Raw genomic sequence first — 21,300 nt, 5'->3', positions numbered from 1 at the left:
ACCTATAGAATGTTGTTTAACATTATAATTAGTTATTAGTGGCAAGTTAAAATGTATCGTAAACCAGAATGGATGAACTAATTATTGTTCAACAAATACTGTTATTATGAGTGATAACTGTTGTCACAAGTTTCTGCCTGTGAACAGTGAGTATTTGGTGCATGGTGGTGGAAGGTGGAGACAGTCTGTCAGAGAGGCTGTGTGGTCGACCACTACTGGAAGCTAACGCACTTCTGTACATCGTGCTGTAACGTACAATGGACCTTATTTTAGCGTCCCAAAAACGTAATACTTCCAGGTCAACTGTAATATGAATACCATTGTAAAGCACAATCATTGACGAGACTATCATGCTGCCCGTCTCTGCATGATTGAAGAAGGCGATGAGCTCCGCCATGACAACATTTTCTGGAGTTTAACTTCTCTAGGGGGTGTGGGATGGTAGCGTCCCACCTGGCCAACATCCAGTGAAATTGCAAAGCGCCAATTTCAAAAACAGAAATCCTCATTATAAAAATGTATAAAACATGCAAGTGTTATACATCGGTTTAAAGATGAACTTCTTGTTAATCCAACCACTGTGTCAGATTTCAAAAATACTTTATGGTGAAAGCATACCATGTGATTATCTGAGAACAGCGCCCAGCAGACAAATCATTACAAACAGTTACCAGCCAAGTAGAGGAGTTACCCAAGTAGAGGAGTTACACAAGAAATAGCGATAAAATTAATCACTTCCCTTTGATCTTCATATGGTTGCACTCACAAGACTCCCATTTGCTCAATAAATTTTTGTTTTGTTCGATAAAGTCCCTCTTTATATCCAGAAACCTCCGTTTTTGTTTGTGCGTTTTGTTCAGTAATCCACAGGCTCAAAGGCAGATGTAAAATCTGAAAACTATCAGTAAAGTTCATAGAAACATGTCAAACGATGTTTATAATCAATCATCAGGTTAATTTTAGTCATAATAATCAATAATATTTCAACCGGACAAAAGCTTTGTCAATATAACAGGAAAACAAGAAAAGCGCGCTCTCGGTCGCACGCATGGGAAAAACCTCTGGGTCACTGCGGTGTCCACTCATTCAGAGTGGTCTTACTCCCTCATTTTTCAGAATACAAGCGTGAAACAATTTCTAAAGACTGTTGACATCTAGTGGAAGCCATAGGAAGTTCAATTTGAGTCCTAAGTCAATGGAATCTGTATAGGCAGTCAATGGAAATCTACAAACATAAATCCATCCAGGAAATGGGATTTCTCAGGTTTTCACCTGCCATTTCAGTTCTGTTATACTCAGACATGATTTTTAACAGTTTTAGAAGCTTGAGTGTTTTCTATCCAAATCTACTATATGCATATCCTAGCTTCTGGGCCTGAGTAGCAGGCAGTTTACTTTGGGCACACTTTTCATCCGGAGGTGAAAATAGTGCCCCCTACCCTAGAGGTTAAAGGCACAGTCAACTTAGTGTATGTAATCTTCTGGCCCACTGGAATTGTGATTAAGTTAAATCTGTAAACAATTGTTGAAAAAATGACTTGTGTCATGCACAAAGTAGATGTCCTAGCCGACTTGCCAAAACTATAGTTTGTTAACAAGAAACTTATGGAGTGGTTGAAAAATGAGTTTTAATGACTGCAACCTACGTGTATGTAAACTTCCGACTTCAACTGTTTTTGAAGGTTTGTGTTGAATTTGAATCAGGTTTTTAGGGCGGTGCTAAAGTTGTCTTCAGAAGTTAACAGCGGCTTTTGAGTCATGATGGCTTGCAGTGATGACGCAAGAAATGTATACATTCAGTTGTACAATTGACTAAGTATCCCCCCTGTCCCTTTTCTTATTTTTAAACTGCGAGAGAAGTGCAACACCTGGTGGAGAGAGGCTGTACAACACAGAATGAGTTGCATTATGCGTGCTGTACGTTACGTCATGACACTACACAATTTAACGTACAGCGTCGGAGGGGCGGGTTTATTTTCTCCAACTTTTCTCCAATACTATCGCGCCATTACATTTCAATCAATGCTTGAATAGAAACGTAGTTCACACCCCAGATTTTGATGCCAACACAGTCGCTACAGTCCCATTAGTTTTTATTGCAGTCTCGTTTGAATGCCGTGGTTGCGCAAATTTGTATGGAGTGGGGTTAGTCAACAACAGTAGCTAATTCCAAGTAATTCAGTTGGGGTCGCGCAAGTCCTTTAACTCACTGGACTTAGCTAGCAAGAAAATGATAGCTAGCTAACTGTCACTGTTAGCTAGCTATGTAGATCATGTGCTTTCCTAGTCTTAGCTAGACTACCAATGTTTTACAAATAAAAACACTAGCTAGCTTAATTAGCTACCTAATATCACATCGGCTAGACCCTAAACATATTGCCTTAGCTAGCTCTCTCTGCTCTAACAGTTAGCTAAGATAGCTAGTTGGCTAACATTAACGAAGAAACTTTGACAACCATGACCAGTCCAGAAATTAAGCTAGCTACAATGTCACAAACTAATTAGCGACAGCAACGAAATACACTGCTACAAATACAATAGCTACAATGACCTATTGACATTTTTGGTATCTTTTCTGGCTGGCATGGCAGGCTTGCGCTGCAAGGCAGACGGCTCAAGCAGCAGAGGCCACCGTTGCTGCATTGTGTGTTTTTGGTTCCTTTAGAGGTAATGCTAGTTCCCTATTAAGGATACTTCAGAAAGCATTGATGAGGGTAATTGACGATACATGTATGCCTCTATTTGCTATGTTGAAAATTACAATCATAGATTTGTAAAACAGACAGGAAATAGTAGCCTATTGTTGACTTGGTGATGTGAGGTCTCAATCTTGAATTAAACTTTGTCTATGTTCAGGTTCAGCAAAAATGTAGCATGCAAACTTGGGTTATGACAAAGAAACACTGTCAAAGTTACACAGTTGATGATAGTTATATTTTGTTCTGTCTTCTCAGAAAGCGCAGGCAACCCATAACTACTGTCAAAAGATCCATGCAGGAAATTGTTTGATATCTCACACGAGGTGTGCAAAAATAATACATGTGACATTAAGCAGACGCTTTTATCCAAAGCGACAGTATGCATGTGTTCATGGCCGGGAAGTGGACCCACAATCATGATGTTTCGAAAGCCATGATTTTTTTCCCCCATTGACTGTTATGGTCGTTATTTATTTGGCTATTTTAATAGGCTATAGACTACAGTAATTTGCGGTAATTCAACATGCATGGTTGTAGGGTCCATCACTCTTTCAGCCAAGGTAAAAGATTATCAAATGGAAGATTTTGGCCTACTTTTTTTATTTTTTTAAATACAATTATTCTACGTCCTAGGCTACAACAACCCAGTGTAATGAGGAATGTATTATTGTTAGTACACAATTTGTCTAGGCTGTAAACTGCAGTGATGTAGGCTAATTTTGAATAACCGCTCACATGTCCTTTTGTGTTTCATGCCGAAATAAAGCCCTGATTTATACAACCATTTGGATCAGTTATGGGTTTATTCTCGACCGTTTACAAGGTCCAGATAGTGAAACTAGTCCACTCATATGGTTTATTTTGTCAGGATGTATCAGCATTTACAGATGGGCCGTCCATAGAAAAATAGGTTATAGCCTACGACACTGATGTGATGTCTGTTGTGTATCATGTATCCCAAGTCGTCCTATAATTAACGTGGCCTCCACCATATGCATAAAAATTGTCAATGCCATTTCATATTAGGGCAGCGTTGGCTGAATGACTGAAATTAATAGAATTAGTGTGAGTGGGGTTCCAAAAAACATCTGTAGTAAAATCAAATTTATTTATATCATAGATTCTCTAGGGGCCTTCTCCATCTGATAGCCTATAGGCTGAACATTTGCTAGCAAATTCAATGTGAGATTATTACAAATTTGTTTTTGTTCTTCCATCACCTGCCGAATAAAAACCTCATATGGCCCTACTATTGAAAATGTTAATTGTGCCAGATATGCTGATGTGGACTTGGCCCGAGTACCATTAGTCAGAACCAAGAGTAATATGATTCTGCCGTACTCGGGAAGAGCTCAGCCTGTATGAAGCATTCCAAGTCGATGCAGAGTCTCAAACGTCATAGGCCTGAACCCACCGGGTTGATTGGGTATTAATGCCCATGATTTTGAATGAGATGTTTGACGAGCAGGTGTCCACATACTCATATGCACTACATGACCAAAAGTAAGTATAATGCCTTCAGAAAGTATTCAGACCCCTTGACTTTTTCCAAATTGTTACGTTACAGCCTTATTCTAAAATGGATATTAAAAAAATACTGCAATCTACACACAATACCCCATAATGGCAAGGGCAAAACAGCTTTAGACATTTTTACAAATCTATTAAACATCAAATACAGATACCTTATTTACATAAGTATTCGGACCCTTTGCTATGAGACTCAATTGAGCTCAGGTGCATCCTGTTTCCATTGATCAGCCTTGATGTTTCTACAACTTGATGGGAGTCCACCTGTGGTAAATTCAATTGATTGGACATGATTTGGAAAGGCACACACCTGTCTATGTAAGGTCCCACAGTTGACAGTGCATGTTAGAGCAAAAACCAAGCCATGAGGTCGATGGAATTGTGCGTAGAGCTCAGACAAGATTGTCTCTCGGCACATATCTGGGAAGGGTACCAAAAACATATCTGCGGCATTGAATGTCCTCAAGAACACAGTGGCCTCCATTTTTAAATTGAAAAAGTTTGGCACCACCAAGACTCTTCCTAGAAATGGCCGCCCAGCCAAACTGCGTAATTGGGGGAGAAGGGCGTTGGTCAGGGAGGTAACCAAGGATGCGATGGTCACTGTTACGAATCCCTTTTGGCCTGACAATCTAGGGGGGGATGGTAACGAGACCCGTAACATGACTCATGCAAATTATAATAGTGAAAAAGAGTGAGAACGAAATAACCACAGACAATTAAATGACCGTCAAACACTCATGGTTTATTTGAAAATACACGTTAATGGGGGGAGCAGGAAAAGGGGCTGAGCTGGACCTACAAATCTGTCGTTCTGCCCCTGAACAGGCAGTTAACCCACTGTTCCTTGGCCGTCGTTGAAGGAATAATAAGTATCCAAAAACACCCCCAAGCTAGACTAGCCTACTTCACCAACGGCTAACTAACTAACCAGAAATACAGTTGGTGGTAATCACAGTTCTAACTAGTATTTTTATACAAAGTATTCCTACGGGTAATGGGCGACTTTTCCCACAACAAAACCAATACTCACAGGTGGGGACAAAGTGACATGTAGATGCAAAAACCAAACGAGATCTACAGACAGATGGCATTGACAGAGAGATTGAGCTCTAGAGGAAACAACTGAATGGGTTTTTAAACCAAGGGAAAGGGAATGTGATAATGAAAACAGGAGGAGGTGTCTTCTGATAAGCGACTGATTGGGGAATGATGATTGCCACCTGTGAGGAGGGGAGAAGGAGAGAAAATAAATATATACACACACACACACACAGGTATACCTGTATCCATAACAGTCACTCTGACAGGGATCCAGAATTCCTCTGATGAGATGGGAGAACCTTCCAGAAGGACAACCATCTCTGCAGCACTCCACCAATCAGGCCTTTATGGAAGAGTGGCCAGACGGAAGCCACTCCTCGGTAAAAGGCACATGACAGCATCTAAAGACTCTCGCACCATGAGAAACAGGATTCTTTGGTCTGATGAATCCAAGAATGAACTCTTTGGCCTGAATTCCATGCGTCACGTCTGGAGGAAACCTTGCACCATCCCTACGGTGAAGCATGGTGTTGGCAACATCATGCTGTGGGGATGTTTTTCAGCGGCAGAGCCTGGGAGACTAGTCAGGGTCGAGGGAAAGATAAATGGAGTAAATTATAGAGAGATCCTTGATTTAAAAACCTGCTCCAGAGCCCTCAGACTGGAGCAAAGGTTCATCTTCCAACAGGACAATGACCGTAAGCACACAGCCAAGACAACGCAGGAGTGGCTTCAGGACAAGTCTCTTAATGTCTTTGAGTGGCCCAGCCAAAGTCCGGACTTGAACCCGATCGAGCATCTCTGGAGAGATCTGAAAATAGCTGTGCAGCAATGCTCCCCATCCAACCTGACAGAGCTTGAGGATCTGCGGAGAAGAGAAACTCCCCAAATACAGGTGTACCAAGCATGTAGCATCATACCTAAGAAGACTTGATGCTGTAATCGCTACCAAAGGTGCTTCAACAAAGTACTGAGTAAAGGGTCCGTGTACTTATGTAAATGTATATTTCATTTTTTGGGGGGGGGGGGGGGGGGGGGGCTAGATGTTTTTACTTTGTCATTATGGGGTATTTTGTGCAGCTTGATGAGGAGAAGAAACTATTTAATACATTTTAGATTAAGGCTGTAACAAAATGTGAAAAAAGTCAAGGGGTCTGAATACTTTCCGAAGGCACTGTGTAGCATTTGTATCTATTATTTGTTGTTTGATAACTTCGTCATGAAATGAGCAGCAGCAGTTCAGAACCATCGCTAGACTGACACATTACTCACTCGCTAGATATGCAATTTAAAGTGCCAAATCAAAGAAAACAAAATACCAGATGTAAAACAAATTGTGTGTTGATGTGATTTAAGCATTGACATGGACTCAACATTCCAATTCCATTTGTTTCTTTATTAACAATTGTAATTTTGAAAGTGAAAAACAGAAATGACAGATTTTGTGGGGGAAATCTCAGATTCTTAGTTTATTAACAATTATTTTACCGGGTATATTGACAGAAAACAACAGTGTACTACTTTCTCTTGTACACAAAGGACCTGGGCAAGAGTTGCAAGGGAAAGGATAAGAGTCTGCCTATTTGTAAGAAATTTAAAGTAGCTCTCATGCTAGAAAAGGTTGGAGACCCTCTGGCCTAGCGTAATGCAGCAGATAACCGTTTCTTGTACACCATGCAGAAGAGGGTTATTCTAAAGTGCTTTATTACTCTGGATGACATATTTAAAAGCAGCTGGCTGGGCTGGCGCACATTACATGTCCTCCTGGGAATACGCACTGCTGCTCTTTTAGTATAGTTGCATATGTGTCCACTAGAGTGTATTTATAGTAACTCCCTGCTCTGTAATCACAGGCTTCATAGCACACTGACAGACTGAAGGCCACTTCTAGGCTACATACTGTAGTGCTACGGGATTAGTTGGCTATAACAGAAACCTATCAAATGTAATGGGTGTCTGGCCTACCTGTTTCTCAATACGCTCCAGACTTTATATAAACAGATTTAAATGAATGAATCGTATGAAAAGTTTGTAGGTTGTTTGTTTTTTCAGTTTCATGGCTTTGCCAGGGAACCCCTGACTGCATTACTATTTAGGGATTTCACACGTGTTCTAACCACGGTGTGTGTGTCTGACTTTGTAGGCTCCATGAGGAGATCCAGGATTTCTATGCCTACATGTCTCCACGGCCGGAGGAGGAGAGGATGAGGAGGGAGGTGGTGGAGAGGATAGAGCGGGTTATTAAGGACCTTTGGCCCACTGCTGACGTAAGTCGATCCCTTTCACTGTCGTAAAACATGTAAACCCCTTGACCATTGACTTCCTTGTCCAGTTTTTTATTGGATTTGAAATGGTGTAGTAATTCTGATTTACATTTGGATACCATTGGATACCAGTATGATAATGTTGTAGCTTATGGTTGCTGTTAGGGATGCAACGAGTCACCAGAACGCATCGGTCCCAGGTTCAAATGTTTAAAATGCGAGTGCATCGGTCCGCGGGAGCCTAAAACGATCCAAATGAAGCATGCGTCGGTAAGAAAACCAATTAAAACATTAGGAATTGCAGGTTTTACAACAAAAAAATTCTGCCTTATTACGAAATACCTTTTTAATCGGTTGTGATTTGAATTCATGCGTCCTCTCCTTCAGCCTATCACATTTTTATGCATGTTAATACCGTATGACATTAATCTACAAGTCAGATGAGAACTGTGCGCACCTAGGAGAGGAAGGCCTACCCTATCCCTGTTTTATATTTATAGGCTACATCTGTGTGGCACCTTCAGCATTCAGATGTTTGTAAAAATGGCTTTTGTAATTTAAAAAATAGGCTTTATTAATTGAAGGGCAACCCCATGTAAGTTGTTGGGCCAATGTTACCAAATGCGCTGTGGAAAATTGTGTTTTACCGGCAGAGCTGTGTAGACTACCGGAATGAACACAACTCACATCTTGCTGATTGGGGCTTTTCAATTGTCAGGTTCACCGAACAAAATATTTTTGGTAGTTCTGCTTTAAAGATTCATTGCCTTTAACGTTTACATGAACCGTGTAAAGGTGGAATTTCATAACAAGGACAGCAATCATTTTTGCAAGCAGGACTGGTCGGAACGGGAGAAGCAAGCAGCTCTCCTCAAAGTTCCAAACGGTCAAAACCATTCGCTCTGAGACTGGTGAAATCCAAAGCTGGGTTGTATTAATTGCCTATGTTTTCATAGCTAATTTCTAAAGATAAATATTGACATATTACTAGCTCAAAACATTTGACCCTTTCTAGCCCGTCCATAAATAAATCGGTAACATGTTTACGATGGTTGTCAATATCACTCCCTAAAAACACAACCTTATGGAACAATCCTTGGATAGCTTTTCAGAATTCACCAATAAATTGGTCCACATGGAAAACTAAAGGCATAGAAGTAGTACAAAACTTAGTAACATGAAATACATTCATTTCCATGACAATATAAAAAAAATGATAATATTGGAACCCAACATTTTAAACTGTTGGCACAAGATGGAGGGAAAGTTGGTGCATAGCTAACAAAATAACAGTTAGCGAAAATGTATGTTAATCGAGTATAACCTAATGTATAGAATGTATTATAAATATTCTACAGCATAACAGCAGAGTCATGTATTAAGTATCAAAGTAAGAATGACTCAATAAGTCATGCTTTCTTGGAGTGCTATAAAGTCCGGAAGTTGTTAGCAGAGGTAGGAAGTTGGCTGTCAGAAGTATTACAATGTAAACATACTTTTAATTAATCTGCCGGCAGATTTCGAGACATGGCATATGGGGGTGTAGTGACTAGAATGCTTTTCCAACAGTCTTGAAGGAGTTCCCACATATGCTGAGCACTTATATGGCTTCTTTTCCCTCACTCTGCGGTCTAGTAGCCCTTACATAGCCTGGAGGTGTGTTGGGTCATTGTCTTGTTGAAAAACAAATGATAGTCCCACTAAGAGCAAACCAGATGGGATGGCATATCGCTGCAGAATGCTGTGGTAGTTATGCTGGTTAAGTGTGCCTTGAATTCTAAATAAATCTGTGTCACCAGCAAAGCACCATCACACATCCTCGTAGTGATTGATGGTTTTTGAGACTCCACTTGAAGAAACTTTCAAAGTTCTTGAAATGTTCCGCATTGACTGACCTTCATGTCTTAAAATAATGATAGACTGTCGTTTCTCTTTGCTTATTTGCGCTGTTCTTGCCATAATGTGGACATAGTCTTTTAGCCAATAGGGCTTTCTTCTGTACCTATCTCCTACCTTGTAACAACACAACTGAATGGCTCAAACGCATTAACCTCTACGAAATTCCCCAAACTAACTTTTAACAAGGCAGGTTAGTTGAACTGCAATTTGTGACTACCTCATGAAGCTGGTTGAGAGAATGCCAAGAGTGTCCAAACTGTCAAGGCAAAGGGTGGCTATTTGAAGAATCTCAAATTTGAAATATATTTACATTTGTTTAACAATTTTTTTGGTTACTACATGATTCCATATGTGTTATTTCATAGTTTTGATGTCTTCACTATTATTCTGCAATGTATAAAATAGTAAAAATAATGAAAACTTGGAATGAGTAGGTGTACATAAAACCCCTCTTTTGATTGGTTACAATGTCTGCATCAACGATATATGATTGGTTTAGTGGTTCAGGGGTGGGAATTAGGCTTTCTCTCAAGGTAAAACTCAACACGAAAATGGCTCATTTGACGCTGCTGGCGCAGGGAGACGTTTCTCCCCCACTCAATCGGATAGGGTATGAACTTTGGCAGCGCCACCATGCCGATTTGGACAACAATATCAAGGTAAGAAACTGTATATAATTTGTTTTATGTTGGTAATAATAATATTTGCATTTTAGAGTACTTTTTCCAATTGATAAGATGTTCGTCTGCAAAATGAGCTTTTGACGCCTGGTGAGCTAACTACCTACCAAGCCGAGTAGACTTGAAAAGTAAAATCCGCTTGAAAGTGAGTTGACTATTTCTATCTGAGGTAAAAGTTCATATCTGCTCAATGACGACATCATTTTTGAAGTACATGAAAAGCTTTATTAAGTGAATCAAAGCTTTTAAAACATATCCTCAGATAAACTAGGTGGCAAACTAGCAATCTAGCTATAACTATGATGACTAGTTAGCCTGTGTTAGTCTAGTCAGTCACTCAAGATGGAATGGAGCAAGGTATGCTAACAGTACTTGATTTATCTCTCCTCTTACCTTCTTGATGTTCATGTTTTCTTTAACTGTACAAAATAAAATGCATTTCTCATTAGGTATTAGAGCTTAACTAACGTAAACTCACCCCATTCCGTACAAATGTGCGCAACTGCAACATTCAAACGAGGCTACAAAGAAAACGAATGGGACTGTAGCGACTGTGTTGACGTCAAAATCGGGGGTGTGAACTAGGTTTCTATTCGAGCATTGATCGACATGGTAATGGCTCTATAGTATTGGAGAAAAGTTGAAAAAACTGACCCTCCGTTACATCTTGACGTGTCATGTCGTAACGTACAGAACGCATAAAGCAACTATTTCTGTCTTACAATCTCTCTTCACCTGATATAGCACTTCTATCATCCTTTAAAAACAGGAAATGGACAGTGACTGGGGTAAGGGGGAGACCTAGTCATTTTTTTCGTCATCATTGCATGCGATCATCATTCTCAAAGCTGCTGTTTACTTCTAAGATCACTTCAGCACCGCCCTAACAACCCGATTCAAATTTGACACAAAACTTCAAATAGATATGTAATGACATATTATATGAACTCTTTATAGTGTTTTTTTACATTTCGGAGGCGATAAGTTGGACAGATCGAGTGGGGAAAAAAGCAATTTTCCCACACATCTCTCCTTCTCACTGTCACGCATTAGTTTCACTTCCCCACCCGCTATTTAAAAAAAGACCTGACGGGGCTCATTGCCTGCTTGAATTATGCAGAAACGGGGAGCGTTTCGGTCATGTAATTGATTCTGTTGGAAAGGGGAGAAATTGTGCTTTACAATGGTATTGACATTACAGTTGATCTGGATGTATTACGTTTTTGGATCGCTAAAATAAGGGCAATTGTACGGACCAAGGCGATGTACGAGTTTACGTGAGTTTACGTTAACTGGCTAGTGATTTTATATTTTGACCGTAGCTAGCCAGCCAAACGAGAGAAGGGTGCTGAGAAGGAATGTACAGTTTTTTCGGAAAGTATTCAGACCCCTTGACTTTTTCCACACTTTGTTACGTTACAGCCTTATTCTAAAATGTTATAACTTGTTGTTTTTCTCATCAATCTACACACAATACCCCATAATGACGAAGCAAAAACTAGTTTTTAGAAATGTTGGCTAATTTAGAAAGAGAAAAAACCATTACATTTTACATAAGTTTTCAGACCTTTTATTTAGTACTTTGTTGAAGCATCTTTGGCAGAGATCACAGCATCGAGTCTTCTTGGGTATGACTCTAAAAGCTTGGCACACCTGTATTTGGGGAGTTTATCCCATTGTTCTCTGCAGATCCTCTCAAGCTCTGTCAGGTTGAATGGGGAGCATTGCTGCACAGCTATTTTCAGGTCTCTCCCAGAGATGTATGATCGGGTTCAAGTCCGGACTCTGGCTGGGCCACTGAAGGATGTGATGCGACTTGTCCCGAAGCCACTCCTGTGTTATCTTGGCTGTGTGCTTACGGTCGTTGTCCTGTTGGAAAGTTTAACCTTCACCCCAGTCTGAGGTACTGAGCGCTCTGGAGCAGGTTTTCATCCAGGATCTCTCTGTTCTTTGCTCCATTCATCTTTGCCTCGATCCTGACTAGTCTCCCAGTCTCTGCCACTGACAAACATCCCCACAGCATGATGCGGCCACTACCATGCTTCACCGTAGAGATGGTGCCAGGTTTCCTCTAGACGTGACACGTGTAATTCAGGCTAAAGAGTTTATGGCTTGGATTCATCAGACCAGAGTATCTTGGTTCTCATGGTCTGAGAGTCTTTAGGTGCCTTTTGGCAAACTCCAAGCAGCCTGTCATGTGCCTTTTTACTGATTGGCGGCTTCCGTCTGGACACTCTAGCATAAAGGCCTGATTGGTGGAGTGCTGCAAAGATGGTTGTCCTTCTGGAAGGTTCTCCCATCTCTACAGAGGAACTCTGGAGCTCTGTCAGTGACCATGGGGTTCTTGGTCACCTCCCTGACCAAGGCCCTTCTCCTACGACTGCTCAGGTGGGCCGGGCGGCCAGCTCTAGGAAGACCTAGAGGAAGACCTAGTGGGACCTTATATAGACAGGTGTTTGGCATACCAAATCATGACCAATCAATTGAATTTACCACAGGTTTACTCCAAGTTGTAGAAACATCTCCAGGATGGTCAATGAAAACAGGATGCACCTGAGTTCAATTTTGAGTCTTATAGCAAAGGGTCTGATTAGTTATGTTAATGTATTCCTGTTTTTTTTTTTTTTTATTATACATTTGATCAACTTTCTTAACCTGTGTTCGCTTTGTCATTATGTCTAGATTACTTATTAATATTTATTTTTATTTAATACAGTTTAGAATAAGGCTGTAACGTAACAAAGTGTGGAAAAAGTCAAAGGGTCTGAATGCTTTCCGAAGGCACTGTATGTATGCACTGGCATTCTCAACTTTCCTAATATTAAGCGCGTTGTTTATTTTTACAACAGGAGTATAGCCTACCTGGCTGACATTAAATGATAATGGTCCATTCCAAATCAAAACACATATCTATAAAGTAGTATATGTAAAGACGAGATTAAATAAAGAATAGTCTGATGGGTGACAATATTAGCCAATCGCTTGTGAATGATATATTATCGCTTGTGAATGATGCCCAGCATAAGGAACTGCCATTTTTTAAAACACATTTTTCAGAATCATAGTCGCACACCTCTTGTAGCCTAGCCCATAGGCCTATATGTTTTCATAAGGTTCTTATCACAAATAACGTTTAAAAATGAAGCACATTAGGCTCTAAAACCTTGTAAAGCAGACTGGCATGCATAAGCAGTGTGTGAGTTTTTAGTTTGGGGAAGCTAATTGTCACCATAAAAATGCACCTTTGTTATAAAAGCATTATGTGCCTTGTCGCATTTGCGTTCACTTTTGATAATGGTGTTTTACTGCTAATGAAACATTCACGTTTATAGCCTACTGCAATGTGTGCAATGCTGCACTTATAATGTGAAGAAATAAACTCTTAGCCTATCAACATTTTAAGCTAAATGTTCTGATCTGTTGCGTCAGCCACATTGCGTAATTATAAAAAAAAATTGCTAGTAATTGTATTAATTGGGGATCTATTGCATCCCACAACTGTCCCAGACCTGTGTTTGGAATATTTATTTCTCGCACAGAATAGAATAGGTTGACTTTTGTACTATGCGGGATAGTATCAAATCAAATCAAATCAAATTTATTTATATAGCCCTTCGTACATCAGCTGATATCTCAAAGTGCTGTACAGAAACCCAGCCTAACACCCCAAACAGCAAGCAATGCAGGTGTAGAAGCACGGTGGCTAGGAAAAACTCCCTAGAAAGGCCAATACCTAGGAAGAAACCTAGAGAGGAACCAGGCTATGTGGGGTGGCCAGTCCTCTTCTGGCTGTGCCGGGTGGAGATTATAACAGAACATGGCCAAGATGTTCAAATGTTCATAAATGACCAGCATGGTCGAATAATAATAAGGCAGAACAGTTGAAACTGGAGCAGCAGCACAGTCAGGTGGAAGTTGATTGACATAGGCTAGGGGTTTTGCTGTTCGTTAGGCCTACATCTTGTTGTCTGACAAAGTAAATGTGAAGAGTTCATTCAATATGAACCTCGGAATTGGATAAGGGTGCGTGCAGTTGCGTCCCTGATGTGTCTGTCTTCACTTGTAGCCTGTGAGAAAGACCCGATCACGTGATTGGGAGCCATGTGAGTGAGAGGTGCTTAGGAGCACGCAGCACTCGGGGAGAAGGGCACAACGCAGCACTCCGGGCCAAGGGCATGGATGGTTTTAGTGTGCATTACGGCCACGAATGAAGTGTGTAGAACCTGCGCAGAGCTCATGCCTTTCAAGCAACTTTTTTCAGATAATCATTAGTCGCATCATGCAGCCTTACATTGTATTAAAAATCAAAACATATAGCCCAACGTTTATAGAACTGCAGTTACATTAATACCTATTTTAACTGCTCAACACAGAATGGCTGCATGTGCACACACTCTCAAATCGTTTGGAGAATTTTTTTATATTTAATCAGCTTTGTTCAATTGTGTTCTTCATACTATAAAAAATGCCCTGGAATTCTAGGCAAATCTTGTCTGCTAAATGAACTAATTTAGCCCACAGCCATTTGGCATAGCCAGATCAGGACCTAACATAAGGACAACTTAGAGTATGCCTTTCTGTTGTTCTGAAAAAGACGACATTTTCTTCACATCATGCTTCTTTAGACCTGTCTAAAAAATAATGAATTTATTGTGAAGGTGTAGGCTATATTACATGGATTTTTTTGTGACCTTTTTATGTTGATGTTCCAAAGGTTTGCATCAGTGGCTTGTAGACTGTGTGGAAGCCAGGAGATGCTAAATGTGTTTGTCAATTACCGTAAGGCTGGCAGTTATTTGCTTGACAATCACCGGCTGACAAAATTTTGTGACTGCCACAGCTCTAGTCTGGAGGAAACCTGGCACCATCCTTATGGTGATGGCAGCATCATGCTATGTGGATGGGACAGTTGTGGGACGATAGATCCCAAATTCATACAACCTGTAGGCCTAGGCTACAGTACATTAAGTAAAATAACAACTTTAAAAAGCAACGAGTCTGCAACAGATCAGAACGTTTGCCTCATATGTATTAAAACATTCAAGTTTCAAACGTTGCATATTGCAAAGTGGTGTGTGACGTACTGATGAAGCCTGCCATCCATTGCCGTTTGATGCATTCAAAACAACTGGGGAAATTGGAAATCTCTGACTTCCGACTTCAGTGATAACTGGGAAGAAACGAGCACCGACTGGGGAAAACGTATTTTTGAACCGTCATCCAACTCGGAATTTCAACTCAGGAACTCTAGCTTTCCGACCTGCAGATCACTGACGTCATGATTTGAGTTCCCAGTTGTCCTTGCGATTTGATAACGTGTGGATACACTAATCACTTTCATTCATGATTCCCATTTTTATGTACTGAAGTGTATTCTGAATATAACTTTGTCAATCTTAAGCTATTCTTCGGCGGGGTTGTCACTGATTTTTACATTTGAAATGTACATTTGTTTGTCTTTGAGTTTTAGAAATGGACAGAGGGGACCAGTACCATCGACTAATGCAGTCCCTGTCTATGAGGAGGACACTGATGGCAAATGAGCTGCGGGTCATTGCCGCGCAAGTCCTGTAGGATGAGGACGACAATGAAGACATGGCCTTCTTAAAGAAAGATACCCTATGATGCTGAGCTACTCGGAGAAGACGAGGCTGAAGAGAATGAGATCAAGGAGCCAGAGGAAGTAGAGCCACCAGCTGAGGCCTCTCAGCCAAGCTCTTCAACTGGAAGGTAACTATATAGATGTGTTATTGTTATCTATTATCGGGCCTGATAAATCTATCTTAAAGGACAATTTTTTTTAAATTAATATATTATTGAGCATACTAACAATTAATTTATTTTCTCTCGTCTTGTCTCCAAGTCTTTCTGTTCGTGCTCCACTTCCCGTTAGCGTAAATGCTCTGTCTTGCCCGATAGCATGTTTCAGTCCTATGGTGATGTTGATACACAGGCACCGGAGTCCATCTCTCTCAGGCCTGAACATCCAGCAGGTTTAAGTCTTGGCAGTGTACGTCAGGCAGTTCGGTCGACGGCTCAGGAAAGACTAAGGGAGAGACTTCTTCTTGTTGTTTTTCATGCAGGCGTTGGTGGTGGTGGTTTGTGCGTTCCCAAATAGTCAAGGTTGGGGTCTTGTTTTGGGAGTGCCCGTCGTATGGTGATTCCGTCAAAGCATGGCTTGAGGTTACACCTACAGTATTCTACCGGTTTCTTGGACTGCTCGTTTACATGGGATTTACCGAACTGCCGGACCTTCATCGGTACTGGGGTGCAAAGTCTCTTCAGGGCTCTCTTGGGCTAGAGCTTTAATGTTGCGTAATCGCTTCAAAGCTCTGTTGGCTGCTTTACACATTGTGGATCCTGCCACTGAGGATAATGCAGATATGCTTCGAAAACTGCGGTCCTTCCTGGACCACCTGAAACAGACCTGTAAAAAGCTGTATCAGCCAAAGCGAAGTGTAGACCTAGATGAGTGCATGTTCAAATCAAAGGGGCGATCAGGATTCAAGCAGTATTTGAAAGGGTGGCCAACTAGGTGGGGAATTTAAATGATGGGTCATTGCTTCATCTGACACAGGCTACACTTCAGGTTTTAAACGTTTACATATGGGGATATGTGTTGGCGTAGGACACACGTACTGTTCCTTGCCTTCCCAATTTTTCCCAATGTATATGATTCCAGTCAAGTATAGGAAGGTGGTCCGCCAGCCTCCTGTAATCCACGATTACAACAGACATATGGGTGGGGTTGACAGGTTTGATACGTTCAAATTTGATCCATTGATCAACTCCTCCATTGTTTTGCAGAATACCCAGAAGTGGTGGGAAACACCCCCCCACCCCCCACTGTGTTGATATTGCAGTCATCAACAGTTAACTTTTGTTCCAGGAATGGTAGCGTAATCACGCAGCACCTGGCAAGGCAAATGAGCAAATTGGTTACTGCCAGATTACATTCAGAGACGCTTTCTCATCAGTTAGGAGGTAATTGTGTTAATGACCGGTATCTTTTGACAGACCTTTGTCTGTGAAAACTGTAAGCTCATCTTTTCACACACAGCACGTGCCCAGTCTACAGGCGCCCTCTATAAATTGCTGGCTGTGTTTCCTGTGTCACAGGAAAGATAAAAGAGAACAGGACCCGGTTTGTTAGTGTGGCATATGATTTTGCATCGTGGAGGACCGACGTTGTTTTAGGTTATGGCACTCATCTGATTTAGACTCATAGCAGAAATAGGCACTAGTAAAGGGACTCGGATGTAGCCCAGATGTTCACTAGTAAAGGGACTCGGATGTAGCCCAGATGTTCACTAGTAATTTTGCCTCTCTTGCATGTTTCCTTTTCCTGCATGTCCTTTCTTCCTTGGATGTTTTCCCTTTCTTTTCTGAGACATCCTGCATGCCAACCTCCCTTTATGTTTCATTCATGATTCTAATGGCCTTGGGGATGTAAAGGACTTGTAAATTGTAATGAGTGTAAAATAATGTTGCGCTTTTGGAATTGTTCCTGTACTGATTATTTGTGTAATAGATTAAATGCTAGTTGAATGTAGAAATGAAAGTTAAATGCCTTCTTTGTTCATATTTTGTCATTCCAGTTCAATTCTGATGAAAGTAGCCCTGAAATGAATGTTGTGTTATGATTATGATAGCGGTTTTAAATGGCTTCATTTTCAGGTTTGAATGAGATAATGTATTCCGCTAAGATTATTCTTTCAATAAAGTTCTTGTTTTATTAATATTATATCACTTGTTTGTCTTTTCTTATCATATGTAAGACTAAATGCTAGTTGTAGTTTTTGGTGCAGATACAGTTGAAGTCGGAAGTTTACGTACTCGGGTTGGAGTCATTAGAACTCATTTTTCAACCACTCCACAAATTTCTTGTTAACAAACTATAGCTTTGGCAAGTCGGTTAGGACATCTACTTTGTGCATGAAACAAGTAATTCTTCCAACAATTGTTTACAGACAGATTATTTAACTTATAATTCACTGTATCACAATTCCAGTGGGTCAGAAGTTTACATACACTAATTTGACTGTGCCTTTAAATTCCAGAAAATGTCATGGCTTTAGAAGGTTCTGATAGGCTAATTGAGTCAATTGGAGGTGTACCTGTGGATGTATTTCAAGTCCTACCTTCAAACTCAGTGCCTCTTTGCTTGACATCATGGGAAAATCAAAAGAAATCAGCCAAAACCTCTGATTTTTTTTTGTAGACCTCCACAAGTCTGGTTAATCTTTGGGAGCAATTTCCAAATGTCTGAAGGTACTCTGTTCATCTGTACAAACAATGGTACGCAAGTATAAACACCATGGGATCATGCATCCGTCATACCGCTCAGGAAGGAGACGTGTTCTGTATCCTAGAGATTAACTTACTTTGGTGCGAAAAGTGCAAATCAATCCCAGAACAGCAAAGGACCTGAGATGCTGAGGAAACGGGTACAAAAGTATCTATCCACAGTTCAACGAGTCCGGTATCGACATGTTGTGGGGGTGCTTTGCTGCAGGAGGGACTGGTGCACTTCACAAAATAGATGGTATCATGAGGCAGGAAGATTACTTGGATATATTGAAACATCATCTCCAGACATCAGTCAAAGCTTAAAGCTTGGTCGCAAATGGGTCTTCCAAGTGGACATAGAACCCAAGCATACTTCCAAAGTTGTGGCAAAATGGCTTAAGGACAACAAAGTCAAGGTATTGGAGTGGCCATCATAAAGCCCTGACCTCAATCCCATAGAAGATTTGTGGGTAGAACTGAAAAAGTGTGTGTGAGCAAGGAGGCCTACAAACCTGACTCAGTTACACCAGCTCTGTCAGGAGGAATGGGCTTAATTCACCCAACTTATTGTGGGAGGCTGGTGGAAGGCTACCCTAAACGTTTGACCCAAGTAAAACAATTGAAAGGCAATGCTACCAAATACTAATTGAGTGTATGTAAACTTCTGACCCACTGGGAATGTGATGTAAGAAATAAAAGCTGAAATTAATCACTCTCTCTACTATTATTCTGACATTTCATTTTCTTAAAATAAAGTGGTGATCCAAAACTGACCTAAGACATGGAATTTTGACCAGGATTAAATGTCAGGAATTGTGAAAAACTGAGTTTAAATGTATTTGTCTAAGGTGTATGTAAACTTCTGACTTCAACTGTATGTGTTTAATATACTATCCACATAAGAAAGTGTCTGATCACAGAACATTCTATAGAATTTGAGAAAAAATACCATTGGTCACTAAAACGTCGTAAACCATTCACAGTAAAATGTATTTTGATTTTGATTTCGGATCAATCCTTACAAAATAAGACTCTAATTTCGCCAAGTTTTTCCTCGATCGCCATGAGAAAATTTTTAAAATTGTAGTTGTTTGGGAGAAAAGCATTGATTTTTGTGTAAGATGCACATTTTCACAGGTGTTTTTTCTTGACTGATTTAAAGTTTGATTGAGGTGGTGCTATTGTATATCATACCATTTGAAATAAATGTTTTTCAGCTTTGAAAATTTGTAACACGTTTTACTATAAATGTTTGACCCCAGCAAATTATTCTAATTTATGCACACCGAGGTCATGGTCCAGCAAAATATATAACATTCCGCTGGGCAGGAAATGGTTAATCTGCTATATGACAAATTAATCAGTGGTGCATTAGGATTTCCGATAAGTTTGAGGACAAAAACAAATTGCCCAACCTAATCAGATTCACATTCTGCCCTATCGCTCAGCTCACACACTACGTCATTCTCTGTCACACACACACACTGAGCTCAGACAGATCCAGCTGAGCTCCATCAGCATCAGATATTAATTTAGAATGTAAAATGAACGTGTTAATGCAGCAATTGTTAGTTCATCGTATCAAACCGAATGGCATCAATTCGCTCCACCAATCAAATCGAATTGTTTCAAACTCGTTCTTGTATCTCAGCCCATGTATTTTGATGCATATCGATTCGTGCTTGGAAGGAGAGATGCACATCCCTAGTTGCTGTCATGGAGTTTAATATGCAATGTCACAATCGAATTTACTAATGCTGTGAACAATGCTTTGCAGGTTCAGGTATTTGGGAGTTTCAGCACAGGTCTCTATCTACCTACCAGGTAAGCTGTCCTTCCATTTCAAGTCATTTGAAAAGTTTTCATAACTGTTATATTCCACCTTGGCATGAGTTTGTGATAATGTGATTCTTTGTGTTGCAGTGACATTGACCTGGTGGTGTTTGGGAAGTTCAGGGAAGGAGACAGCCTCCCTCTGTGGAGGTTAGAAGAGGCCCTGAGGAAACACAAAGTGGTGGAGGAGAATTCTGTCAAAGTGCTGGACAAGGCCACGGTTGGTGTTTTGTGTCCTGTCTGTGGAGGAAAGCCTGTTAAAGTGTGTGTATGTTGTGAACTTGGTAATAATTCTGTGTCTGTATGCCTGTCAAATCTGATCTCTCCTTGTCTTCAGGTGCCAATCATCAAATTGACAGACTCTCTCACGGAGGTCAAAGTTGACATCAGTTTCAACATGAAGAATGCTGTCAAAGCTGCTGCCCTCATTAAAGATTATAAAAAGGTACAATGCTCCCAGTGTGTGTGCTTGCACGCGCATACGTGTGTACGTACGTATTTGAGCTCATAACTGCATTCGAGCACAATTCTCCTAGTTTGAACTGTTGTTCTAATGTTCTCTCTCCCTCGCTCTCTCCTCAGAAATATCCTGTGCTTCCATACCTGGTGCTGGTCCTGAAACAGTTCTTATTACAAAGAGACATGAATGAAGTGTTTACAGGAGGAATCAGCTCCTACTGCCTCTTCCTCATCGCTGTCAGCTTCTTACAGGTGGGTCGGTGGCCTTCCTCTCTATACTGTATTCAGACCGTTTGCTATGAGACTCGAAATTGAGCTCAGGGGCATCCTGTTTCCATCGATCATCATTGATGTTTCTACAACTTGAATGGAGTCCACCGTTTGTAAATTCAATTGTTTGGACATGATTTGGAAAGTCACACACCTGTCTATATACAGTTGACAGTGCATGTCAGAGCAAAAACCAAGCCACGAGGTTGAAGGAATTCTCTGTAGAGCTCTGAGACAGGGTTGTGTCGAGGCACAGATCTGGGGAAGGGTACCAAAACATTTCTGCAGCATTGAAGGTCCCCAAGAACAACGTGGCCTCCATCATTCTTAAAT

General features: G+C 40.7%; 1 protein-coding gene across 1 annotated transcript in view; it reads left to right on the top strand.

Annotated features, from left to right (window-relative positions):
- The window catches only part of LOC109889611 (terminal nucleotidyltransferase 4B-like), a 50,046-nt gene that overhangs the window by 12,212 nt on the left and 16,534 nt on the right, over positions 1–21,300 (top strand). The window contains exons 2-6 of the mRNA XM_020481173.2: positions 7,417–7,540; positions 20,183–20,229; positions 20,329–20,458; positions 20,576–20,683; positions 20,821–20,949. Of these exons, the coding sequence (XP_020336762.1) occupies positions 7,417–7,540; positions 20,183–20,229; positions 20,329–20,458; positions 20,576–20,683; positions 20,821–20,949 (538 nt within the window). The remainder of the gene's footprint in view (positions 1–7,416; positions 7,541–20,182; positions 20,230–20,328; positions 20,459–20,575; positions 20,684–20,820; positions 20,950–21,300) is intronic.

The sequence above is a fragment of the Oncorhynchus kisutch genome, linkage group LG4 (genome assembly GCF_002021735.2).
Source record: "Oncorhynchus kisutch isolate 150728-3 linkage group LG4, Okis_V2, whole genome shotgun sequence".
NCBI classification, from domain to species: Eukaryota; Metazoa; Chordata; class Actinopteri; order Salmoniformes; family Salmonidae; genus Oncorhynchus; species Oncorhynchus kisutch.
This window is presented reverse-complemented; position numbering and strand designations above follow the sequence as displayed.